This window comes from Crotalus tigris, unplaced genomic scaffold (assembly GCF_016545835.1).
Source record: "Crotalus tigris isolate CLP2741 ecotype Arizona unplaced genomic scaffold, ASM1654583v1 scf7180000021037.190999, whole genome shotgun sequence".
NCBI classification, from domain to species: Eukaryota; Metazoa; Chordata; class Lepidosauria; order Squamata; family Viperidae; genus Crotalus; species Crotalus tigris.
This window is the reverse complement of record NW_024098320.1, coordinates 21,258-48,818: the sequence shown is the minus strand read 5'-3', so window position 1 is coordinate 48,818 and position 27,561 is coordinate 21,258. Positions and strand designations below refer to the sequence as shown.

General features: G+C 42.2%; 1 protein-coding gene across 7 annotated transcripts in view; it reads right to left on the bottom strand.

Moving 5' to 3' along the window:
* The window catches only part of PLXNB1 (plexin B1), a 180,345-nt gene that overhangs the window by 140,422 nt on the left and 12,362 nt on the right, over positions 1-27,561 (bottom strand). For 3 of the 7 annotated variants that reach the window (XM_039369307.1, XM_039369309.1, XM_039369308.1), the window contains exon 2: positions 7,089-7,138. The exons of 1 other annotated variant lie outside the window; for it this stretch is intronic. In XM_039369307.1, the coding sequence (XP_039225241.1) occupies positions 7,089-7,111 (23 nt within the window). In that variant the 5' untranslated portion in view covers positions 7,112-7,138. Of the gene's footprint in view, positions 1-3,443; positions 3,551-5,589; positions 5,880-7,088; positions 7,139-27,561 lie in introns of those variants that run through there. 3 more of the 7 variants (XM_039369310.1, XM_039369311.1, XM_039369312.1) reach the window with 3 other exon arrangements.

Sequence of the window (27,561 nt, the reverse complement as noted above, 5' to 3'; positions counted from 1 at the left end):
GTTGTTAAGTGAGTCTTGTCCCTTTTTATGACCTTTTTTCCCAAGTTGTTAAGCAAATTATTACAGTTGTTAAGTGAATCATGCAGTTATTAAGCAAATCTGGCTTCCTCCATTGACTTTGCTTGTCAGAATCTGGTTGGGAAAGTTACTATTGATCGGATGAACCCAGAACAGCACAACTGTCACAAATACATGCCACTTGCCACGCCCCTGAATTTTGATCACATGATCATGAGGTTGCTGCAATGGTCATAAGTGTGTGAAAACTGGTCACGTCACTTTTTTCAGAGCCACTGTAGCTTCGGTTACTAAATGAATGGTTGTTAAGTTGAAGACCACCTGTACAGCATCCAAGTTACAAGCCTCCAAAATGAAATCTGTTTGTATTTAAACATTTATTTGCAACCATAAGCTTTAACAGATGTAAAACTACAGCAGTCATATCAGTTTGATAGTTTGTCAGGATGTGTTTTCCTGTCTTCCTTACAGCCACTGCAAACAATGCAACCTAAATGAAATCTGTTTGAGATCGCACAACGATGCCTAACCAGGACCTAACTGCTATTTAACCAGACAAGTACCAACTTAGTCACAGCTCCTTAATGATGGATCTGGCAACCACAGTCCCATTAACCAACCCCACCCCTTCCACTAGTCCTGCCTGGCATCCCATGAGCCATGCTATCAGGGCTTCTTTACATCAGGTGTGTCTCGTAGGTCACTGGTCATCCAGGCATGTCTGGGTATGATTTGGGCACTGCAGTAATCAGCCTTCGGGAGGGATACATATTCTGTGGCTGTTTGGCCTTAGCATCCATACTCCTTTGAGCTACACCAGTTCCACCTTTCCTCCATGAACTCAAGTCAACTGATAGGTTGGGCAGAAAGAGAGGAACTGGCCCCAAATCTCTCAGAAAAATTCTGAAGGTGGACTAGAACTTGGACCTTTCAAATGCCAGCCCAATAGCTTAAGCACTACATTTCACCAGCGGTGAAGTGTCTAGTTTTGGGGGTGTTACTTTGGCCAAGTTACTTTATAAAGAATCAAGGCAGAAATAACTTTTTCAGCCAAGATTTCAGCCTGTGTTGACTTGGCCATTATAACTATTAATTGCAGATGCATCCTGTCCAGCTTCCTACCCGTCTCTTTGCGGAAGTAGGAAGAGATTCCTAATCAACAGCTGCTTCCATGTCAGTGCCACTGTAATGTAACTCTACTGCTTACTTAGACCAATTGTCTAACCTGGATTCAAGATGTTGAAATGCAGCAGCAGACAGGGTTTCCTTCTTTTTAAACAGATATAGTTTAAAAAAAAAAAAACCTTTTCTGTTTCATTCCTAGAAGCACAAGAGTCTGGGCTGCCAGACAATGTATTAATCTTGTTTTTCTTAACCCTTTGTATTTTACAAATTAAACCTAGTTATTTTATACAGTAAATTGTTAACAATTAAAAATCTGTATTATATCTATGGGTATGCGGGCTGGGGAATTCTGGGAGTTGGTCCACACAACTTAAAATCGCCAAGTTTGAAGAAAATTGATTTATACAATAGCATCTGGCACAAAGTCTCCTCTAGAGCAGACATGTCAAACACAAGGCCCGGGGGCCAGATGCGGCCCAGGAAGTGGTTTCATGTGGCCTGCGAAGCCATCCTGGAAACAGTGAGGGAACGGCCTCTGCTGCCTTGGCCCTGGCCCAGGCCAGCTGGGAGCCAATTTTGTGGTGGCCATCTATGCTGAAACGCATTCAGTCTTAGCTCCACAAGGCCGTCTGGAAACAGCGAGGAACCAGCTCCTGCTGTGTGGGTGCATGCTGGAGAGGTGTCACCTTTTGTGAGGAATGAAGAAATGGACCATGCCTTGGCACTTGTCCCGGTCCCACCCCCTTCTGCCAGAGACCCTCAGATCTGTCCCACTCCTGCCCAGGCCCCCACAGGCACCCTTGACGCGAACGATGTAAAGCTGGCCCTGTCCACCCAGTAGGCCACACCCACTCCATCCACACCCACCCAGTAGGCCACACCCACTCCATCCACGCCCATCCAGTAGGCCGCACCCACCCGCCCCCCTGAGGGCAACCGCAATGCTGATGCAGCCCTCAATGGAATTGAGTTTGACACCCCTGCTCTAGAGCTGCAACCTCTGCTGCGAACCATGATGAAGATGAGGAGGAGGAAGAGGAAGAAGAAGAGGAGGAAGAAGAGGAGGAGGAAGACTCTCAGACCTGTGTTGTCCAGCTCCTTGGTTTTTGGTCTCTATTTAAGTCTCATTGATTTTAACTGTTTTTATATTTATCTTTTTATCATTTTGTAAATCACCTGGAGTTGCTTCAACGGTAAAATGGACGGCATATAAATTTAATAAATAAATAAATCTGCACATTTTGCATTGTGCAGATGCTGGCATCACCTACACCCCTCCCAGTGACATCACCCCACATATTTCATCATTGCCCTTTTTTGTTCCTTTAGGGAGCAAGCCACGTTTTGGTGTAATATGGGAAACAATAACTACAGTGGTACCACAGTACTCATCAATAATTAGTTCCGGGAGGCACGATGAGTGCCAAAAATGATGAGAACCAAACAATTTTTTCTCATAAGGAATAATGTAGTAAGTCACAAGACAGCCAACATTGACAAGTTCTAGCTTGTGTGTTGAGTACCAAATTCAATGAGTTTCAAAGTAGTTGAGTACCAAGGTACCATTGTATAAATAAAGTTGTCTCTAGAATTAGAGGCTTTTTTTATTTATGATATGTAGATAAATATGGCCCTCCCTCACAGAGCGACTCAAAATGATAAAAGCAGCACTATACTGTTGCATTCCACACTCTGCTCCCTTCTTACATGCAGCTGGACCACACATACAAAAGGGGCAGAAACTGGCATGGTGATAGTGTGACACTGATTTCATCACATGACCTTCTTTCGGGCCCTCCCCTTTCCTTAGAGATGGCTCTGCCTAAGAAAAGATCAAAACAGCAAACAGTGAAGCCCACCTATAAGGAGAGGAATTATGATTGTAAGGATAATTTGGTATGTTTAAGTCAGGGGTAGGCAACCTGGGCTCTTTTATGACTCGTGGACTTCAACTCCCAGAATTCCTGAGCCAGCCATGCTGAGGGGAAAGGGAGAGGTTTTCAAGCTGAGCCATGCTGGTTCAGGAATTCTGGGAGTTGAAGTCCATGAGTCATAAAAGAGCCCAGGTTGCCTACCCCTGTACAAGGCCCTTTCCAGCCATATGATTCTATACCGCATTATGATCTGAATACTGAATTAGTTTCATTGTAGACCATGAGATGCATTGAACTGCCTTATCAGGAGCAACGTGGTGTTCAAGCTAAAACTTCGTCCACAAAAAGATCCTAGCAATATCACCAAATAATGTTCACTTTTGCAGCATCTTCCATGCAAAAACGAAATAAAAGAAAAGCAAGTACCTGCCTGCTATAGGTGAGATCTACGCACGAACAAGAGTGGAACGACCACTGGTAAACCGCTTAGACTGAAAGCCAGAAATATGTGGAATACCTGTAGTTCAGGCAACCTTGGGGGGGGGGGGAGAAAAGAAAAGTGCATTTAAAATATTCCTATAGGTAACTAGAATGTGAGAGAATGTGAGAGAAATGAGAGAAACAACCTAGAACTAAGGAGAATTTTCCTGACAGTTAGAACAGTGGAACAACCAGTGGAACAACCTGCCTCCAGAAGCTATGAATGCTCCAACACTGGAGGTTTTTGAGGAGACTGGACAACCATTTGTCTGAAATGGAATACGGTTTCCTGCCTGAGCAGGGGGTTGGACTAGAAGACCTTCAAGGTCCCCTCCAACTCTGTTATTCTGATATACATTAAACTTCCTGGTAGATTAAATAACACCCCTCCCACACAACATGTATTAGTGCATAGTTGCAACCCAGAAACTGGATGGCCCCAGTCTATAACTAGATGGATAAGACCATAACCCACTGAATGAGTAGAGGACTGGCCCAAGGGTGCAGCCATCTTGAGTGGAATCACATCCTGCTTTGTGACCAATTCCTTTTTCTTCTTCTTTAGACAAGTGGCATGCAGAATTTTTTTTAAACAATTTATGATTATAAGATCAGGACTATTTGAATTAGAAGAGTTCCTCTTATTTCCTTTCCACCACCACCCCCCTCTGTGTGTATGTGTGTGTGTGTGTATGTGTGTGTTTATTTCCTGCTTTTATTATAATAACTCAATACAGCGAACATACCTAATATTTTTTCCTGCTCTATTTTCCTCACAACAACAAAGTTGTGAGTTGGATTGGTCTGAATAACAGATCAGTTACACACAGACCAGCATGTTGTGTGAACACAGTCACCGTCCATGTGTGCTCAATACAGCAGCCTTTTCCTCAAGTTAATCACTTACTCATCTGTGCTGGCAGTCAAATGGGAAATGATTTTAAACTGTCATATTTAACTATGGAGGAAGATCTAAATGAGAACTTCTTCCTGTTACCTATGGGCATTTCTGATGTGGGAGGGGAGAACAAGGGAGGACACAATGATGTTCCCCATGTCTTCATATTACTGTGGACCTGATGTCATCATGGCTTGTACTGGATATCCACAGTGATTACCCACTTTCATTTTTTTTCCCCACTGGCCGCATTCCACCCATGGTTTGTTTAACCATAAAAATTTGCATGACTTTTTTTTTTTTTTACCAAAATTGCAAACTTGAAGAGTCCTTGGTGCTCTCTGACCTTGGTTGTTTTTATGCAGATGTTTCATTATCCAAACTAGGTAACATGCTAGCACTGATAGTATGGATAATGAAACATCTGCATAAAAATAAATCAAGCTCAGAGAGCACCAAGGACCCCTCATTTCAACTTTGAGCTACAAATAGTCTCCTTTATCATTTGCAACTTGTGGAGAAGCAAGCTTATGATCAGGAAAATAAAGAATAACTATCCTGAAATTGACAGTTACATCAATCCCTACTCTGAAGGGTTACTCCTACTTTGTTTTTAGTTTTTTCTGAAATAGCTCATGGTCCTTCTTTTTTTAGGATAAAGATACCTAACATGGAGGATAGAGATATCTTGATTACCTGCTGACTTTCCTCTAAAATAACATCACACAATGACCTCTTATTCAAATTATTTAAGGAATATGAAGGGGGGAGGGGGGAGAATGGCACCCACTAGTTTTGTACTGGGTAGTGAGAAATCCCCATCCTGAAAGGATTTCTTAGTAGGGAAGCTCAAACTGGATTTACCAAATTAGAATAGACAGAAGCCAAAAGAGCTAGGAAAATCAAACTCTGAAGAACTGTTTACAAGCATGAAAACTTCTGATGGGCTTTTAAAAGGAAGGAAGACAAACTCCATTGTGTCTCAAATCTTTGCCCCCATCCATTCTGGGAGGAGAAAGCCTCTCTTCACACCCTGGATTGAGAAGAAAAATCTTCCCTGGGGAAGGGTTGGAGAAGCAGGACAAAATAGTTGTAAGGAATCATGGAGGTAGGTGCAGATCAGGAGGCTTCTACTGACTTACATTAAATTAATGAGTTGTGCTATTGTATCCCGAGTCTTATTATTTTACCTACATTGTGCGTTTGTGTGTATTCCCGGAAGAGCAGCTGCAAGATTTATGACATTTTTCTTTTCCTTTCCCCCATTGTCTTCAAATCTCAATTAGTTCCTTAATCTTGCTATAATTAAAAAAAAAAAGACTTGTAACTTCTTCAGTCACCTCATTATGAAAAGGAATTAGCTCCTTACACATCCTGGCCATTTTGCTAAGATACAAGAAGACCAAGAAAGTTGAAACCATGTGGTTTTCTTTCTCTTTCTTTCTTTCTTTCTTTCTTTCTTTCTTTCTTTCTTTCTTTCTTTCTTTCTTTCTTTCTTTCTTTCTCCTGGATAAAAGTCTGGGTGGAAACTAATCAAGGAGAGAAGCAACCTAGAACTAAAGAGACATTTCCTGACAGTGAGAACAATTAACCAATGGAACGACTTGCTTCCAGAAGTTGTGGGTGCTCCAACACTGGGGGTTATTTTTAAGAAGAGACTGGACAATCATTTGTATGAAATGTGATAGGATTTCCTGCTTGAGCAGGGGGTTGGACTAGAAGACCTCCAAGGTCCCTTCCAACTCTGTTATTCTGTTATATCAAACAAATTTCCCCAGGAGATGAAACAATAGGAATGTGAGGAAGAACTCAGGAGCCCCACTAGTGGGAACTCAAGAGAACAAATCAACACATCCCTACAAGCACCCTTTCCATTATAGGCTTACAGATAGAGACCTACCATTATTTTCTTATCAAGCCAATACTTCTGACTAGTCCTTGACTGATGATTGGTCTCAGACAAATCATTCAAAGTTACAATGGAACCCAAAAAAGGACTTCCAGATTTGAAGTTCTGACAGACCGGTCCCCCCCCCCCATGGTCCCAAGGTTGCATTTTAGGCACCCGGCAACTGGCCCACCTTTATGGCCATTGCAGCATCCTAATGTTTCTTGTTGGAAACTGGCATTTACTGCCAGTTTCTGGTAAAGAAGACCATTGCAGACAATAGGTTCGCTTAATGAGCAAAGATTTTACTTAATGGCTACTGCTAAGAAAATTATAAACTGGACCAGTCACATGACCAATTTAATGACGGCATGACTTTAATTCTGGGCTCAATTACTGTCATAGGTTGCAAACTATCTGTGCACAGCATGTAGAGCAGGGGTAGGCAACCTTGGCTCTTTTATGACTCGTGGATTTCAACTCCCAGAATTCCTGAGCCAACATGGCTCAGCTTGGAAACCTCTCCCTTTCCCCTCAGCATGGCTGGCTCAGGAATTCTGGGAGCTGAAGTCCACGAGTCATAAAAGAGCCAAGGTTGCCTATCCCTGACCTAGAGAAAACCTCATGACTAATCATTCAAACGCTATTCTGGCCCAAGAATCCCACACTGATCCCAACCTGAATATCATTCAGAAAGACCTGCCTCACCTGCCCCAATTCCTCAATATATCCCTAATCTGGGCCATCACCCTCCTTGGCTTCTGAGTAGCAAGGCCACGCTGAGTCTTCCCACGATGGTACTTACCATTGAGACTGCCTGGGCTTCATTTCTTTTCTGAGTCAATGCAATTCAACCTGTCAAAACAACGATAGGGAGAAATGTAAAGGGAAGATCCTGTTTCTCTGGGTATTGTGGACAAACATCAAATCACATACTGCCTTTTGTTATTTCATTACTAGAAATCGATAATACCTCATATCATAACTCCAACTATCATTAGGGCGCCCAAATGTGTTTTTTCTAAAAGGCAACTGAACTTTCTTGGTGTTTTGTTTGAAAATGTTTCGCTTCTCATCCAAGAAGTTCTTCAGTTCTGAAGAAGCTTCAAGAAGCGAAACATGAAGTATTAATACCACTTTACAATGCCTTGGTAAGGCCACACTTGGAATACTGCATCCAGTTATGGTCACCACAATGTAAAAAAGATGTTGAGACTCTAGAAAGAGTACAGAGAAGAGCAACAAAGATGATTAGGGGACTGGAGGCTAAAACATATAAGGAACAGTTACTGGAATTGGATATATCTAGTTTAACAAAGAGAAGGATGAGGGGGGACATGATAGCAGTGTTCCAATATCTCAGGGGCTGCCACAAAGAAGAGGGAGTCAAACTATTCTCCAAAGTGCCTGAAGGCAGGACAAGAAGCAATGGATGGAAACTAATCAAAGAGAGAAGCAACCTAGAACTAAGGAGAAATTTCCTGACAGTTAGAACAATTAATCAGTGGAACAACCTGCCTCCAGAAGTTGTGAATGCTCCAACACTGGAAGTTTTTAAGAAGAGACTGGACAGCCATTTGTCCAAAATGATTTAGGGTTTCCTGCCTGAGCAGGGGGTTGGATCCCTTCCAACTTTATTATTATTATTATTATTATTATTATTATTAATAATAATAATAATAATAATAATAATAATAATTTTCAAAGAAAACACCCAGAAAGCCCAGTTGCCTTTCAAAAAAAAACAAAACAAAACACCTTTGGGACAACCATAACCTGGATGACTGAGAATCTTCATAGACATATTATTATTGTGATATAGCAGTGGTGGCAAACCTATGGCATGGGTGTCAGAGGTGGCACTTAGAGCCTTTCTGTGGGCATGCATGCCATCGCCCCAGTCCTAGGCCTCAGTTGGGTTTTATACAACCTTTTCGCTTTAGGCCTCCGCCATGTGCCCAAAAAAAAAAAGGTTCAATCAGTCACTTTCAACTTCTCACGGGAAAAAAAAATCTTGCAAAGTTGGAATTGATTGAACTTTTTAGTCCCACCCAGTCTGCCATTACCACCGCAGCCACGCCCAGCCAACTGGCCACGCCCAGCCAATGGGCCACACCCACCTGGCACTCAACAATGCATAAGTGGGTTTTGGGTTGCAGTTTGGGCACTCGGTCTCTAAAAGGTTCGCCATCACTGTGATATAGCATAAAACTGGTCCTGCTTACTTTTATTACTGGGCTATTCCATCTAAATCAGGGGTGTTAAACTCGCAACGTCATGTGACGTGTCGCGACATATCGTGACTTTTTTCCCATTGCTGGCAAGGGGGTGGGCGCGGTTTCACCATGATGCATCCGGCCTGCAGGCCGGCAGTTTGACACCCCTGATCTAAATAGTTGAGAAATAGTTCTCAACTTACGACCAGTGGCTTAGCAACCATTCAAAATTATAACGGACCCACCTGGGGGCTACTTCAACCCAGTTCTGAAGTTCTAATGGCCACCACCCCACGGTCATATAACCGCATTTTGGGGGGCTGAGCAACTAGCCTGCATTTAAGGCCATTTGAAGCATCCTGCAGTTGTGTGACCATGTTTTATGACACTTTTGCCCAAAAAAATAGACTTTATTTCTGGGTTTGGGCAAAAGTGGCCCATTGTGAACAACTGGTTCGTTGAATGACCCCAGCACTCACTTAACAACCACCATAATAAAGTGTAAAATCGGGTCACTCACGTAGATGACCTACTTTATGACTGTCACAAAGTATGACAAAAAGTACTAGGCAAGTTCATTATGGTTATAAGTTGAGGACTCCCTTTGTAGCAGATGGCAGCAAATATTTTATTGGTTTGCTGCCATATAATGGCAGTTTAGTTTGGGTTTTTGAAATTCAGAAATTAGTTCCACTATAATATCAATACAGAGATAGTTGAATGTGCCATAATATATTATAAATCATTAGTAAGGAAATGGCTTGTAAGCTTCACAGAGGTGTAACTGCTACTATTGTAAATGAAATGGTGCCCTAGATAGATCTTCATCTACGGAGACAGAATGCTTTATAAAATTATGAACTGTGAGTTGATACATAAAAAATTCAGGAAGGCAGGGAACAAAGAAAATGACCAAAACCAGAGAAATGAATTATTAAACCAAAAATGGCACAGACTTTAACATAAGAAACTGCACTATGATTTGTTTTACCAAGGTGTAAGCTATATTTGTCCAGATTGATCCATCAGACTAAGCTGTAAATCTCAGCCTACAAACCACAATGGCTAGAGTTACAGGCTGAGCCAAACCCAAGGAAACATAGTATGACTTAACAAAATAATAAACTCAGACCTACAAACCCATGTGCAGCTTACATCAAAACTATATTGAGAAACCAAACCAAAAGCATGCCTATTTTAAAAATCAGCATATAATTAGTTTTCACAATTTACCACCAGGTGATATTGCAATGGTTGCTGGCTCAGAGAATTTAACATCATAGCAGAGTGATTTCTGCAGATAGCCAGCTGGCCAAGATCGCTTCACGAATACAGTATATTTTAAACATGGACACTTTAAGATGTGGGGACCTCAGTTCCCAGAATTCCCCAGCCAGTAACTGAGAGCTGAAGTCCACATATCTTAAAGCAGGGGTCTTCAAACTTGGCTTTTATGACTTGTGGACTTCAACTCCCAGAATTCCTCAGCTAGTGTGCCAGGCTGAGGAATTCTGGGAGTTGAAGTCCACAAGTCATAAAAGGGCCAAGTTTGAAGACCTCCTGTCTTAAAGTGACCAAGTTTGAAAAATACTGTTCTATTCCTTCCACATCTATCTATTTTTTTCTCCCACTCCATCCATCTCCAGACATGCTCAGTATTGACTTAGCTGTTTTGAGAGACCAAAGGCAAAACAGCCTCTTTTAGGTCTTGTTTCAAGCTTCCCAAAAACATCTGGTAGATAAGTGTGGGAAACAAGTAGCTGGACTGGAGAGACCTTTAGTCTGATCTCTCAGAGCTCTTCTCATGTCCTTCTGATCCAGCAAAACAGTTCTGTCCAAGGCTGAACGGTCCAAAGAGACCTCACACCTAGCTTGCACCAAATTCCACCTTGGTCAGCAGCAAGTCCTTAGCTAAAAAGACTTTGATATACCCAGTGGAATAAACTGAGCCTAGTTGCAGAAAGCCAACAAAACAAACCAGGGGGTGCTTTTTTTTTTCACCCCAATGTCAAGTTTGAGCTCGTCTGTTTCACCTTTCCCCTCCCCCCAAAAAGGAAGGCAAAAAGGATCCTCTGCTCTGGCACTCCCAGGGGAGAAGAATCTGTTGGCATGGTGACAGCCGGTCCTAGCCTTTTAACTAGCAGGAATAAGAATGTTTTGTTCTCATTAAGGAAAAAGAGAGCTGCATTCCTAGTTGGTGAGTAATGTCTCTGCCCCAGCACTAATCTCACAGAAAGCTGTGGCAGCCAGGAACCATTTCCAGTTTAGCCCACTCAACCACTCTTGCCTGAGCCTCTCAAGAACATAATAATAATAATAATAATAATAATAATAATAATAATAATAATAATAATAATAATAAGAAGAAGAAGAAGAAGAAGAAGAAGAAGAAGAAGAAGAAGAAGAAGAAGAAGAAGAAGAAGAAGAAGAAGAACAACAACAACAACAACAACAACAACAACAACAATATGGAAAGGACCTTGGAGGTCATCCAGTCCAACCCCCTGCTCAGGCAGGAAACCCTATACTATTTCAGACAAATGGCTGTCCAGTCTCTTCTTAAAAACTTCCAGTGTTGGAGCATTCACAACTTCTGGAGGCAGGTTGTTCCACTGATTAATTGTTCTAACTGTCAGGAAGTTTCTCCTTAGTTCTAGGTTGCTTCTCTCCTTGATTAGTTTCCATCCATTGCTTTTTGTCCTGCCTTCAGGCTCTTTGGAAAATAGCTTGACTCCCTCTTCTTTATGGCAGCCCCTATTGGAAAACTGCTATCACGTCACCCCTCGTCCTTCTCTTCATTAAACTAGACATACCCAATTCCAGCAACCATTCCTTGTATGTTTCAGCCTCCAGTCCCCTAATCATTTTTGTTGCTCTTCTCTGTACTCTTTCTAGAAATTCTTCTAGAAAGAAGTTTCTAGAATTTCTTTCAGAGGATGCTTCCCCAGCACAGGGTAACACTCTCCCACATCGCCTCAGCCAATTTCCCAAATGGAAAATGAGATTTGCTCAAACTGCCTCAGGGGGAAATGGCTGGGTAGATGGTGGATGGGTGCAGCTCTTCCATTCTTATTGGGGATAGGCTGTCAAGCCATCAAAACTCATACTTTCCATCAGGTCTCATTCTGTGGAATGATGAACCAGTAGAGACCAAACCTTCTACCTCCAGGAAAAGCTGATACCTGGAGAGTTTTCCACAGCCTCTTTCAACCTGGACACCTTCCAGATGTGTAGGATGTCCCAGGTTCCTTGCCCAGCAAGACCATTGCTGAAATCCTTGCATCTGGAGACACCTATGGTGGGAAGGCTAGGCTTTCCAAACCATGATATGCTATGAAGGGTTCTGAGAGCATGATCTGTGATGTGTTCTCATATCCTACAAAGAAGGAGTGAGGTGGCTCATGAGCAATGCTTTTTTTGTAAAAAGAAAAGGTGCCGGAACTCACACATGTCATACAACCCGCCTTGCCTATCCTACAAGGTTCCATCCAAAAAAGGTGCCGGAACTCTGTTCTGGGCGTTCTATGACTAAAAAAGCCCTGCTCATGAGGTTAGAATGCTGGGCTGACAATTGACAGCCTTACGTTCGAGAGATGTTGCTATCACAGGGCGGAGTGAGCTCTCATCACTCGTTCCAGCTCCCGCAAACCCAGCAATTCAAAAGCAGGCAAAAAGTAGATAAATGGGTATCACTTTGGTGGGCAAAGGAAAAAGTATTAGTATCCTGCAGAGCACCAGCCAGGCTAGTAAGTGATCTGGAATGAACTGAGAAGCTTAGAATATATACAGATTTGCCTGTGTCTGACTCAGATGGGGGCAGAACTTGTGGTTCAAAGGGACAACCACAGCAGGGCCTATAAAATGAGAAGCAAAATCACTGCTTTCATCACAGCTCTCTTTTCTGTAGAACAGCTTCTGAGAGAGCTGTGACGTGAATACTGCTAGGGAAGATAATACGGAAACTTTTTTTGCCGCTACTGATTTTCTCATAACAAAGCCCTCGCTTCAATTTCCAACGCACGTCATCGTTCAGTTTGTATTATTGCAAAGCTTAATTTAGCTTTCAGGAGAGCCTGAATTACGTTCAATTGCCCTTTGCTTTGATCTTGTGAGTTCAGCACTTGCAAAAATTTACCTTCATTAACAAATTCTGCAAAACAAACATCAAATGAAGACTCAGCTAAAGGACCAGCACCATAACATGACAAAATCATTATTATCATAATACACATGTCTGCAAATATCGTAATAACAACAACAACAATGGTGCATTGGAAGATCTGCAAGAAATATCATTTGCCTGTAAGCAAGAACTGGTGGGATCGTAAAATAGAGAAAGTCATAGAAAATGATAAAGTTAAACTGCTCTGGGACTTCAGAATTCAAACAGACAAGCACCTGCAACATAATACCCCGGACTTAACAATTGTTGATAAGAAAGACAAAAAAGTCTGGATAGTGGACGTGGCAGTGCCTGAAGACAGCAGAATAGATGAGAAAGAACTGGAGAAGATCACAAAATACAAAGACCTACAAATAGAAATAGAAAGACTGTGGCAAAGGCAAGCAAGAGTAGTAGTACCAATAGTAATAGGCGCTTGGGTGCAATCCCAAAACAACTGGAACACCACTTGAACACCATTGGCATTGACAAATTCGCAATTAGTCAATTGCAAAAGGCGGCCTTACTAGGAACTGCTTCCATCCTGCGACGATATCTGTAATACCATAAAACATCCACATCTGCCTATCCTAGGTCCTTGGGAAGGACTCGATAAGTAGACAAAATGCTAAATCCAGTCTGAACATCTGGCTGACTGTGAGATGATTAATAATAATAATAATAATAATAATAATAATAATAATAATAATAATAATAGAGTTGGAAGGGACCTTGATCTGCTCAAGCAGGAAACCCTATACCATTTCAGACAAATGGCTGTCCAGTCTCTTCTTAAAAACTTCCAGTGTTGGAGCATTCACCGCTTCTGGAGGCAGGTTGTTCCACTGATTAATTGTTCTAACTGTCAAAAAAACAGTACTGTTACTGATTGTGATACCAAAGAGACTACATTGATGTTAAATTTAATTACAGCCGCAAGGTTGTTAGTAGGGCAATGTTGGAAGAAGGAATCTTTGCCTACTTTGCAAGAGTGGTTTTTTAAAGTTTCTTATTTGGCGGAAATGGCAAAGATTTCGGCTTTCTTGAAGGATCAATCGCCAGAGAAGTATTTTGCGGTATGGAAAAAATGGATAGATTTTATACAATATAAGTTGGATATAAAAAAATATTATTTAGTTTTTCAATAACTTATATTTAAAATTTAATATTTTATAGACTTTATTTTTTATTATTATTATTTTTATTTTATTTTATTTTCTTATATCTTTTTTCTTTTTTCCTTTTCTTTATTCTTTTTCTTTTTATGCATTTTTTTCTAATATTTATCTTTTTTATACATACATTATTGTTAATTATCATAATTTGTTTAAGTAATGTATTTAGATTTATTTATGGTTTATATCTTTTTTAAGATTTTTTGAAGAAATTTCAATTAAGCCTATATTCAGCTCTGGGAAGGTCGGGGGAGGGAATGGGAGGGTTGGGGAGGTTTGGGCAAGGGTTGTTTTGTTTTTGTAAAATTTTAAAAATTTTCAATAAAAAAAATAAATAATAATAAAAAAAAACAGGAGGCGTCTGTGCTCCTGATCTTATTCCCAAGAATGATTCTCACCACAATTATAACAGAGTTCTTAATAGGTAATCCTCAACTTACAGCCATGATTGGAAATAGAATTTCCATCGCTAAGCAAGGCAGTTGTCACGCTTGATTTTACAACCTTTTTGCCATGGTCATCAAGTGAATCACGTAACAGTTAAGTGAAGTACTGCATGTGATTGTGAACCGGGCTTCCCCCACTGACTTTGCTTATTGGAAAGTGGCTGGGAAGACTGCAAAAGGCGACCATGTGATTCTGGGATGCTACAACCATCGTAATTACATGCCAGTTGCCAAGCACCCCATTGTGGATCACATGGCCCTGAGGATGCTGCAGGAGTTGTAAATACGAGTAAGTCACCTTTTTCAATGGCTGTAACTTCAAAGTATCGCTAGACCAGGGGTAGGTGACCTTGGCTCTTTTATGACTCGTGGATTCAACTAAGAGCCAAGGTTGCCTACTCCTGTGCTAGACAGGGTTGTAATTTGAGGACTACCTGTACTGCATACTACAGCTATCTTGAAATTAAGGGTAATTATAAAATACAAATGCTGCCCCTTAAATTTAACTTTTAGAACAAAGGCATTACACAATTTCCAAATCCTTTTGGGAACTGCTTTTCCTAAAGAATTTTGGGACTCGTAATTTGGCTGAAAAGTTTTTCGCTAAAAATCTCTAGCAATTCTCCTCCAACCACCACCCACATCCATTATATCCATAGGCCGAGAGAGATGCATTCTCAGTCTTTCTCTTAAGAAGGACTGAATGCTGGTTTAATGCTCACCCGCAAGGTGCAAATGCTGCAGCTTTAATTGCACTGCCTTGAATTAAACTGGCTAACCTCCCTCTACAGCCCTGCTAAAAAAAAACTAAAAAAAAAAAAAAAAGAGAAGATTCCTTTAGTGAAATTTCTCCTCCTTTTTGATGCCAACAAGGTCATGCCTTGCAACTCCTGCTAGCAAACAAACAATCCCTACTTTCACAATGGGGCTTCTCTGGCAGGCAGCAGATGGACCCTCAAAGCCATCTGTGATATGAAGCAATTAGCCCGAATGCCAGGAGCGGATCCTTTTCCCCAACTGACAAGGCGGACAAGTTACTTCCCACTGAGAAGGAAGCCGAGTTCCAATAGGCCCAGGCGGGCATTTCACACCCCGGCAGCCAGCTTGTTCTCTGTCTCCGGGTAGGAAGCCGCCTCTCCGGATTCTGCACCAGACAAAGAGCCTTTTTCACCCAACACCTCACTGCAAACAGGCAGCTGAATGAACAATGATGCAAACCAACCTCGGCTAACAAGCCAGATCTCGTGTCCATTAGCTTCAATTTCTCCTCCTTCAGTAAGCAAAGCTGAAGAAGATTGCTTGCTACCTCCCCAGTGTTTCCCAAACTTGACAATTTTAAGGCATGAGGACTTCAACTCCCAGAATTCCACAGCCAGCAACGCTGGCTGTGGAATTCTGGGAGTTGAAGTCCACATGCCTTAAAATTGTCAAGTTTGGGAAACACTGTCCTAAGCAATTTAGGACTGATACGAACAATGGTTTCCCTCATTGCTTCTGGCTTGATTCAATCCCATATCCCTAAGCCGAACAGGAGGCACGCAACAGAGCACAGCCAGAGAGATCACTGCATCCAGACAGGAGCACTTAACACATCTAAAACTTAAGTCATTCAGTGTAATGAATGAGTGATCAATTCTGATCACAAAAAGGGAATGTACAGTATTTACAGTTTGCAGCAGGGACAGGCCATTGCCGGCAGCCACATTTTATCTTAACTGTTAATCGTTGTTTTTTTTTAAATACACAAATTGAGCGCTTTCTGCAAAAGAGCAAGTAAGCGAGAGACAACAATGAGATGCACCAGCAGATGGATCTCTTGTCATTTTTGTCAATCTGATGTAAACTACCATTTTTGCATTCAAAGGTTAGGATAATTAAAAAAAAAAAAAAACCAAGCAGGCAAATTGATCTGGATCTCCAGGGCTGTAATTTGCCAGGAGATCCCTTGAATAGATGGAAAGCATAACTAGTATGTTTGCTGTTGCTCTTATTGTTCCGATAATTTAGTATTTTATGCTAGTTCAGAGTAAAAATACTGTCTAGAGTTTTGTCACAGTAAGCAGATAGCAGTCCTCCTCTTTGGTTCTTTTGAATTATTTTCACAATGAATAAACTTAACTTACACAGAGGGGGAAGAGAAAGGAATCCATGCAAAGGGTGATTGGGCACAGTAAACCAGCATGTATTTTGTTCGTTCCTTCCTTCCTTCCTTCCTTCCTTCCTTCCTTCCTTCCTTCCTTCCTCCCTCCCTCCCTCCCTTCTTCCTCCCTCTCTTCCTTCTCCATCTCTTCTCCTCTCCTCCCATCCTCCTGCTATCCATTCTTTCTCCATGCTTTTTCCTCCTTCCCTCCTTCTCCCTCTTCTCCCCCTCCTTCCCTCCCTCTTTCCTCCCTTCCTCTCTTCCTCCATCTCTTCTCCCCTCTTCCCTTCCTCCTGCCATCCATCCTTTCTCCATGTCTTTTCCTTCCTTTCTTTCCCCCCTCTTTTCCTCCCTTCCTCTCTTCCTTCTCCCCTCTTCCCTTCCTCCTGTGCCATCCATCCTTTCTCCATGTCTTCTCTTTTCCTTCCTTTCCTTCCTTTTTCCTCCCTCCTTCCTCCCTCCTTCCTCCCTTCTTCCTCTCTTCTTCCTCCTCCATATCTTCTCCCCTCTTCCCTTCCTCCTACCATCCATCCTTTCTCCATGTCTTCTCTTTTCCTTCCATTCCTGCCTTCCTCCCTTTTTCCTTCCTCCCTCCCTCCCTCCTCCATCTCTTCTCCCCCTTCCTCCCTCCTTCCCTTCCTCATTCCTTCTTTCTTCCTTCTCCCTCCCTCCTTCCCTCCCTCCCTTCCTTGCCAGCTGAAGGGCTCCTGCAGGCCATCCAGTCCAACTCCTTTCTCAGTGGCAGGAATGCAAAAGTGAGTGCAAGCCTAAAGTTGCCCAACTTCATTTTGAAGCCTCCCAATAAGAGGAAGCCTCTTTCCTCACATCTTTGGTGTCACATGCATTTGCTCTTACCAGTAATCTGGACTAACTAATTAGGTGTTAGCACCTAATCAATCTAACACATTTTACTAAAAGAAACAGGTTTGGAGGGTGAGAGCATATAACATCAAACAAACAATCAAGCAGAAAACAACAGCCTAATTGAGGAACTACCAAGGAGAAAACTGCACCCCCACCAACCATGGAAGGGCAAGCTACCGCATATAAACAAGGAGCCAACCCACACCCTACCTAGCACTGACAATATTACCTAGGTGAGTAATGAAATGTCTCCAAGAAAACAAGCAAGCTTAGAGAGCACCAAAGTCATCACAAGAGCATCTTTCTCCTTGAGGTCCTAACTCATTGGTTATAACAAGGCCTCCTCTCTCTGATCTCAAATTTAACCTACAGCCTTATATCCTCCATGATTGTCTGAGAATTATCTTTTTAAAGCTGCACATCATTATATTTTAAATAGCATATATCCCAACTATGAGCCGTGCAAACAGCATCACATCTGATCTGCAATTCCCATCCAACTTCTTCCTTGATAAACCTCCCCCCCCCCCGATTCTAATTTTGAAATAGGAAAAAAAGTTCTTTTCATAGACTTCTTCTCCAATTGCATCATTTTATAACAATCCCACCCTGCCCCAATGCTTATTTTTTTCCCTTAAGAAACCACCTTCCCTCAGAGAAGAGCTCCTTCAGTCTCTTGATTATTCTGGTTGTCCTTTTGAGTTGCTTCAACATTACCGTATCCTTTTTGAAAAAGGATGATCAGAAGGCTACATTCAAGAGAAACCACCACATTAAACCATTTTTTTCCTGTTCAATCATGCCTTCTTGGAAAGTGCCTGAAGTACTCCCTGCAGTTTTCTTGGCAAGGTTTTTCAGAAGCGGTTTGCCACTGCTTCCTTTCTAGGGCTGAGAGAAAGTGACTGGCCCAAGGTCACCCAGATGGCTTTGTGCCCAGAGCAGGACAAGCTAGAACTCACGGTCTCCTGGTTTCTAGCCTGATGTCTTAACTACTACACCAGGATAGGCAACCTTGGCTCTTTTATGACTCGTGGACTTCAACTCCCAGAATTCCTGAGCCAGTCATGCTGAGGGGAAAGGGAAAGATTTCCAAGCTGAGCCATGCTGGCTCAGGAATTCTGGGAGTTGAAGTCCATGAGTCGTAAAAGAGCCCAGGTTGCCTATCCCTGCAACTAGACCAAAATTGACTCTCATAAAACCTTTAGGAGATTGCTTTTTTTGAGATTCTTTCTCTAACGATTTCCAGAAGGATATGTACTTTTTTCCATCACAACTGCATACTGAGTTCATGTTTTGACCCTGAATCCATCCCAGCACCAACATTTCTTTTCTGACCAATCAATTCTCAAGAGTTGGTCTGCTTATGTTTTGTTTGGGCCAACATGCATCATCCCCCTATTTAGATCCATTATGGGCCTCTTTTTTGTTTGACCTCTTTGAGTGGAGAGCTATGTAAATGGTGATTTTGCTCCACCATAATCAATCCCGCTGTGCAACATTAGGGAGTTCCTGTTTTCTCCTCTGTCATTCTGTGGTTGGTTTCCTCTCCCACATCGCCATCTGGTATCTGGTCTTTTCACAGCCTATCACCCCTTTATGTTCTCCCCCCCCCCTTGAGTTGCTGGGGCGGGAACGCACTATTAAAACCAGTGTTATTAAGGCATAAATAAATATTATGTTTATTCTCCTTGGAATACTTAAGATGCTGAAATGACTGGCTTAAATTAAGGAAGAGGCTTCAGTGTGAGACATCTTTTTGCCATTTGGAAATGAAGGAGGTTGTGTTTTTTTTTTAGGTTGGACAATAATCTTCATTTATACATCTGAGGCTGCCTCAGATTTTCCAGAATTACAGACTGCACAATGCCCTAATCCCTAAACCTGTGTTAAACTACGCACACATATAATTGCTGTGTTCATTGTGCACACTCTGTCCAAGCCAGAACAGTAAATCATCTTAGAACTTAATGGGATGGCTGAGTTTACACCCCAGAAGCTGAAACATAAGCTATCTAACTTTATTCTAATATGTTAGACTAGTCAATCTACAGTTGGAAGATACCTTAGAGGCCTGCTAATCTAAATTCCAGTTATGGAATGCTGTTGCATGAAGTGTTAGGAGTCCTAATTGTTTTGAGAAGGAGGGAAGGCGGGAGGGTGGGAGGGAGGGAAAGAAAGCAAGAAAGCAAAAAAGCAAGTAAGAAAGCAAGCAAGGAAAGAAAGAAAGAAAGAAAGAAAGAAAGAAAGAAAGAAAGAAAGAAAGAAAGAAAGAAAGAAAGAGCAAGAAAGAAAGACTGATTTTGGGAGGGAAGGAAGAAAGAAAGTTAGATGGATGGATGGATGAATGGTGGATGGATGGACAGACAGATAGATAGATGATAAAAAATATATAAAAATATATAGTAATCATACAGGAAGCAAACCCCACAATCATTAGCATTGTTGATATTACCTACTTGGTACTCAAACAGAATCAAAATATTATGTTCAATGGGAAGAAGGGAAGTGGCTAAGAATTGTATGTGCCTTCTTTTAGGGTGCGGATCTAAAGATAGAGCCTCCCTCACATAATTACTACATTGTGTAAATGAAATTAATACACACTGATGCCCAAGAACAACATGTTTTCTACCTAATTATCTGTAATAAGAGTCCAGTTTAAAAAGGCATGTCTTGAAACTTAGAAATGTCTTAGAGAGATTTACTAACCAGACCTCTCAAGGAAGAACGAAGTGCCTCATCTGAAAAGCGAAGGAAGAAAAGACTTAACAAGTAGAGGCCCTTGCTGAGGAAAGCAGAGAACCTCTTCTCCGGAATGAAATAACTGGGTAGGTTCATAGCAGGCCGTGTTAATTTTGCCCACTGCTAGAACGCTAGCCCAGAGATAGACTTCTCTCTGCAAACTCATTGGCTACACTCACACAATTTGTTTAACTTGGTGGTTGAGTTTTCACAACACACTACAATACAAATTTGTAGAATGGCCCAGGTTCAGACAACACATTATGCTGTGCGCACACCCAAAAAGCAAGTTCAGCACACTCTGGAAATGCAGTTGCTCAATCTTTTAGAGGTACGGTAGTCCTTGACCTACAGCCACGATGGAAGCTACCCATTATAGTCATAAATCATGATGGTTGTAAAGCAGGTCACATGATGGGACTTATTTTTGCAACCTTTGGAAGCTACCCATTATAGTCATAAAGCATGATGGTTGTAAAGCAGGTCACCACATGATGGGACTTATTTTTTCAACCTTTTTTGCAGCAGTTAAGCAAACACAGTCATAAAGCAAACTCATTGTTCACTATGGAGTGTTTTTGTCCAAAATTGAAAGCAAATACAGGTTTTCAGCAAAAACGTCATAAATGCAGGTCACTTGCCAAGTCCCTGATGTGCAGTCATGTGACCATGGGGGGATTTCTCCCTCCTCCGCCATTGGAACCTTGGAACCAGGTTGTAAGTACCTCATAACTTTAAATGGTTGGTAAGCAACCAGTTGTAAGCTGAGGACTATCTGTACAATAGTTCTTTCTGAACCTCAGCAGCTTTTAAGATCTGTGGACTTCAACCCCTAGAATTCCTCCATCAGCTGCCCTCCCCCAACAACCTAAGGATGCTGTCAAAAGTTGGAGGAATTTTCACTGGAGGCTTTTAAGAAGAGACTGGAAAGCCACTTGTCTGGAATGGTGTAGGGCAGGGCGGTCTTCAAACTCGGCCCTTTTATGACTTGTGGACTTCAACTCCCAGAATTCCTCAGCCAGCGTGCCTGGCTGAGGAATTCTGGGAGTTGAAGTCCCCAAGTCATAAAAGGGCCAAGTTTGAAGACACACACACACACACACACCCCGGTGTAGAGTTTCTGGCTTGTGCAGGAGGTTGGACTAGAAGACCTCCAAGGCCCCTTTCCAACTCTGTTGCTCTATTATATCTCAACCCTGCCCCCCTCGGGAGCTGCCATCCAGAACTACAAGGGGTTAACTTTAACATTCCTCTTTCTCTTGACCTGCACTGCAGCAGCTTTTGAGTCCGAGGCTATTCTTTGCACCCTCGATAAAGCATGTGAGAGCTGAAGGCCTCACACATTCTTCAATTCAGGGCTTAGCAGCCTGCCTGCGAGCTGTCACTCCCTGGCACCCAGGGCAGAAAGGGAGAGAAGTCCAGGGAACACAAAAGCCAAACTCCCACCAAAGCCAGCTGTGCTTAAATTCAACCACCCCCCACCCCCCACCCCCACCCACACAAGCTCAGACCCCTTTCTTCCTGCAGGAGAAGGAGGTCCATTAGTGGGTGGAAGTGGCAAGAAGGTGACAAGCAACAGGGAGAAAGCAGAACTATTTAACTCATTTTTTGCATCTGTCTTTACACAAAGGGAAAAAACAGACCAACCTATCAAAAATAGTGCCACAAAAAACAAAACAGAAACACAAGTTAAGATAGGCAAGAAAATCGTTAGTGAGCACCTGTCCAGCCTAGATGAGTTCAAATCGCCAGGACCAGACGGATTACACCCCAGAGTTCTCAAGGAACTGGCAGATGTGATATCGGAGCCACTGAACTATATTTTTCAAAGATCCTGGAACACAGGGGAACTACCAGAGGACTGGAAAAGAGCTGATGTAGTTCCCATCCTCAAAAAAGGAAAAAAAATGGATCCAGGAAATTACAGACCTATCAGCCTGACCTCAATACCTGGGAAGATCCTGGAAAAGATAATCAAACAACGAATCAACGAACACCTAGAGGCAAACAAAGTCATTACTAAAAGCCAACATGGGTTTGTCAAAAATAGATCATGCCAGACAAATCTTATTGCATTCTTTGACCAAGTGACAAAATTAGTGGATCAGAGGAATGCTGTGGACATAATTTACTTGGACTTCAGTAAGGCATTTGATAAAGTAGATCACAACCTACTACTTGACAAGATAGAAAAATGTGGGGTAGACAGAACCACCACCAGATGGATCCGTAGCTGGCTGACCGGCCGTACTCAGCGAGTGGTCCTCAATGGAACTGCATCTATATGGAGGGAAGTGTGTAGTGGGGTGCCCCAGGGCTCTGTTCTGGGCCCAGTACTCTTCAACATCTTCATCAACGATTTGGATGAAGGGATAGATGGGGAACTCATCAAATTTGCAGACGACACCAAGCTGGCAGGAATAGCCAACACTCCAGAAGACAGGCTTCAGATACAGAAGGATCTGGACAGACTTGAACACTGGGCACTAACTAACAAAATGAAATTCAATGGTGAAAAAAGCAAGGTTCTACATTTAGGCAAGAAAAACCAAATGCACAAGTACAGCATAGGTGGCACCATGCTCAATAGTAGTAACTGTGAGAGGGACCTCGGAGTCCTAGTAGACAATCACTTAAATATGAGCCAGCAGTGTGCTGCAGCTGCCAAAAAGGCCAACACAGTGCTAGGCTGCATTAACAGAGGGATAGAATCAAGATCACGTGAAGTATTAATACCACTCTTCAATGCCTTGGTAAGGCCACACTTGGAATACTGCATCCAGTTTTGGTCACCACGATGTAAAAAAGATGTTGAGACTCTAGAAAGAGTACAGAGAAGAGCAACAAAGATGATTAGGGGACTGGAGGCTAAAACATATAAGGAACGGTTGCGAGAATTGGGTATGTCTAGTTTAACGAAGAGAAGGACAAGGGGGGACATGATAGCAGTATTCCAATATCTCAGGGGCTGCCATAAAGAAGAGGGAATTAAGCTATTTTCCAAAGCACCTGAAGGCAGGACAAGAAGCAACGGGTGGAAACTAATCAAGGAGAGAAGCAACCTAGAACTAAGGAGAAACTTCCTGACAGTGAGAACAATTAATCAGTGGAACAGCCTGCCTCCAGAAGCAGTAAATGCTCCAACACTGGAAGTTTTTAAGAAGAGACTGGACAGCCATTTGTCCGAAATAGCGTAGGGTTTCCTGCCCGAGCAGGGGGTTGGACTAGATGACCTCCAAGGTCCCTTCCAACTTTACTACTATTACTATTACTGCTTGCTTAGTTGCCAACTGCAGAGCTCGGAGAAGGGGCAGCCCCCTCCCTCCATGCCTCTGGATTGAAGGGCAGGAAGCTGGAGGGGGCTTCTAGCAGCCGTCTGCATATTACTCAGGAACTTGCCAAGGCAGGCAATTCAGAACAAGCCTCCCTAATAGCAGGGTTGTGCCATGTTTATGTAAAAATGTTGGGGAAGATAGGAGACAGAGCTCCCAAAGAAGCCGGATCCCCATGTAACAGCAGTTAGTTCTCCCACTGTCCCCTTCCCGGTCCTATCCCACCGCAACCATGGGTGGCATGGGCCCATCTCGCTCCCAGAGTACTTTTCCCCTCTGTTCTTCGTTCAGCAGGAAATTTCCATCCCAAAGATCTGTGGCAGGGATCTTTTTTTTTTTTTTAAACTAATTGCCAAAGCAAAAAAAGAAAATAAAATTAAATTAAAGGATAACTCTTCTTTCTGTCCTGGTGAAAAGATCCCTACCAAAGAAGGCCTATTTTCCAAAAGCAAGCTATCAAAGACAATGGTGCTATTTTTAAATGTTCTTTAAAAAACACCTCCTCACCCCATTTCCTCCCCCCCTCCAAGCAATTTAGGAAAGCGTGCAAGGAGGATAACAGGCAAGCCAAGGAGGGAATTACTGTCCCAAGTCAGAATTGTTATTATTGTATATATACAGCACTGAGAGTGCTCAGTTCTAGATGCAGAGTGAGTGCAAGGCACAAAACTGCAAGTTAAAAATCAGGGAGGGAGGGAGGGAGGGAGGGAGGGAGGGAGGGAAGGAAGGAAGGAAGGAAGGAAGGAAGGAAGGAAGGAAGGAAGGGAGGGAGGGAGGGAGGAAGGGAAGGAAGGAAGGAAGGAAGGAAGGAAGGAAGAAGGTCTTTAAAAAGAATAATCATGGGAGTGCTCTGAAAGACAAACACAGATGATACACAGCAAGGGAACTGGTTTTTGCAATAATCACAAATCTAATAATATCTGATAATTTGCTGTTTCAAATTCTGTCTCCTTTTTTTCAATAAAGGTAGTTCTCAATTTACAACTGGTCATTTAGCAACCATTTGAAGTTACGATGCACCCCTTAAAACAGGGGTGTCAAACTGCTGGCCTGTGGGCTGGTTGCGTCATACGGAGGCCGCGCCCACCCCAGCTCTGGCAATGCAAAAAAAAGTTGTGATATGTCATGACACGTCATGTGACGCGGCAAGTTTGATACCCGTGTCTTAAAAGCTACTTTTAAATTACAACAGAATGTTGTAATTTTGAAATTACAACAGAATGCGCCTGTGCATGCACACTTACACATAGAATCACATGATCATATTCTGAGTACTTGGCAACTGGCTTATCTTTAGGGCCATTTACAGCATCCCGCAATCGTATGACAGTGTTTTTCAAGTCTTTTGTTGAAAGTGTTTACTTCTGGTTTCTGGCTAAAAATATCCATTGGGTAAAATGGATTTGCTTAAGAACTGTGGCATTTAATGACCATGGTGTTCCCTTAATAACTCCCACAAAAATGTTGTGAAATTGGATCCAGTCATGTGGATTGCAACAACTGCAATGACTTATGATTCTGGGCTCAATTACCTGTATACCTAACAGACCTCACAGTCAATCCAACTCACAGTTAACAGATGAATGAGGAAGGTGTTTACTTCTCTCATTGGAGCCGACAATGCAGTGGGCAGGGCTTTTCAACCGGTGGTACGCATACCATCAGTGGTACTTTGGCACACGGCAGGTGGACCCTTCTAGACAAGTGTAGTGGGGGAGGGGAATGAGCTGAAGCAACCCAAACCTGAGGGAGAGGCAGCTGGAGCTGCAGGACTGTCTGGGCTCAGCAGAAGCCCCAGGAGCGCCGGCAGGGCCCCAGCTGATTGGCTCTTCTGGAAGCAGCGCAGAGCTGGAGGTGAACTGAAGAAAAGGGGGGGAGGAGAAAAGAGGATATAAAAGGAGATGGTTTGGTGGGAAAGGGGAAAAAAAGACAACAGGGAAAGAGAAGGGGATGGAGAAGAAGCCATGGAAAGAGAGCTCAGCAGGCAAGGAGGAAAAAGAGACAAGGAAGAAGCAGCATCTGTTGCTGGAAGAAAAAGTTTCCTTGTTCCAGCCAGGATAATGCAATCAGTGGTGATGAAATGAAAAGCCGGGAGACGAGCATGTCGGAAAGGAGGTTGGTTTATTTCAGAAGCCAGTGGGTTCCTAGTCAGCTGGCAGCTTGAATGGATTGCCATAAGGATTTTTATACAGTTTTTACAGCGTTTTGTAATTCAGAGGCTCGGTTTGTGTGCTTTCATTACTGGAATATTTTAGTCTGTTCCACAAAGGCTAGCAATGAGTCCAAAGTGTTGGCTTCCGTAGGTTTAATCCCTTTAAACAAATGTAATTAGTTTTACCCTCTTATCTTGAGTCTGTCTATGGCTTTTAGCAAGTTTTCTTTGTAGGTAAACAGGCTTAATTTAAGGTTATCGCTTTTTGCAATTGCTGAGTTTTTGCTACATTGTTTAAACTGAGAAGCCTGAGGCAGCTTAAAGGAAAAAAACTGGAATTTAGTGTTTCTTTATTCTGGGGGGCTTTGTGAGTCTTTTGAGCTTTGTCTTTAAGGGTACAGTGAAGGGACTGGTGTGTGTGTGTGTGTGCATTTTTACTACACTGTGGAAGGAGATCTCAGAAGGCAGGGAGGAAGAAGAGGAGAGGGAGAGAGGAAGAAGGGCTGACCAGCCAGCAGGTAGTGGAGCATATTAATAAATATGGATAAATTCATCATTTATCAGAGCAAAGGGAAAGTGATTCAGCAAAGGAACTGCCACCGAAGAAATTAAAACTGGTACTTTATTTCCTTTTTTTCTACAGTTCGTAATATTTTATTAGATTATAGAATAAAATACAAAAATACAAAAGCAAATACTAGGACACAGTGGGGAGGAAAAAGAGCGGAAAATTAACGGGGACAAGGGAAAAAGAACAGACTTCCTCTGTTTCAGTAGAAGGAAGCATTAACATTGAACCTCAACTTTTTACTTTTCCATAATATTATAAACTAGCCATTTCTATAACAACAAATGAATCTAATCAGTAAAACCCAACCCCCCCTTTTTTAGTCATCAAGTTTTTGACACCTTGCTAAGCACTGGTGGTACTCAAATATTGTCATGTCCTACTAAAAGTAGTGCAATCTGTGAAAAGGTTGAAAAGCCCTGCAGTAGGGCAACAAAGCCTAGGTTGGCAATGAAGTCAAATGCAGGTACCCTGTACAATGAAGGCCACTTTTTCATATATTTTTTTAAATAAAAAAATCTGTTTAGACTCTTTATTTTATGATCAGGTGACAGCACCAGTCTATCTTGGCAGATCTCCAAAAATGTAATCAAGGTGAGTCCTGGCTATTTGCATTGAAAATTATCAGGAAATCCCAGAGCTGCAGATTAGATTGGACGATTGAGGAGGAAAAAAAATGGAAGAAGGCAGAAGCCAATCTTTTCCCCATTGTTTTCAAGAAAAATACTTGGACGTATTTATGAAATCACCAAGAGTTGAGCTCAACCAGGAGGTTGTTTAACTTTAACCTACACCATAGAGCACACGTATTTTTTGAGCTGTCATAGAACAATCATCTGGATATCATATACATGTCCCCAGGTAGCCAACTAGGATAGAAAAAGATGCACAGCAAAAATCCTCTTTAACAAGCTTGTATCTCAGCATCTGATGCAAATATGCCAATTATGGATTTGTGATATTATGATACTTGCCTACCCTTGCAAACACCTGTAAAAAAAAAAACTTTGGTATCACATCTGTTCATATCTAAGGCTGAATTCACACTATATTCTAAATCAGAATTAGTTGAACCATGATTTTTATTAAGCTACAATGGCTATTGCCCAGCATTTGTACCTTAAACCATGATTTGCAAATGACGATGAATGAGTTCATACACCTCCTTTCATGTTCTCAGCCTCAGTCAAGCATTATGTCCAAATCTCAAACCATGGATTTGCCTTAACTAGGGATGGTTGAAGTAAATCAACTCTACAAACTATGGTTTGGTGTGGGCATGTTTCAAACAAACTGTAATGAAGATCAGCTCTCCCAGCCTGAGACCTCCAAGTGTGTTGGGACTACAACAAAGAATTCCCCACCCATTTGAACAGCAAGAGATTAGAGGAAGGCAACAGCTTGTGGAATTCAGAGAAACCCATATTGTAGTTAATTGAAAACAGAAGGAAAAACCTCTGAACTCTGTCCTCACAGTTGAA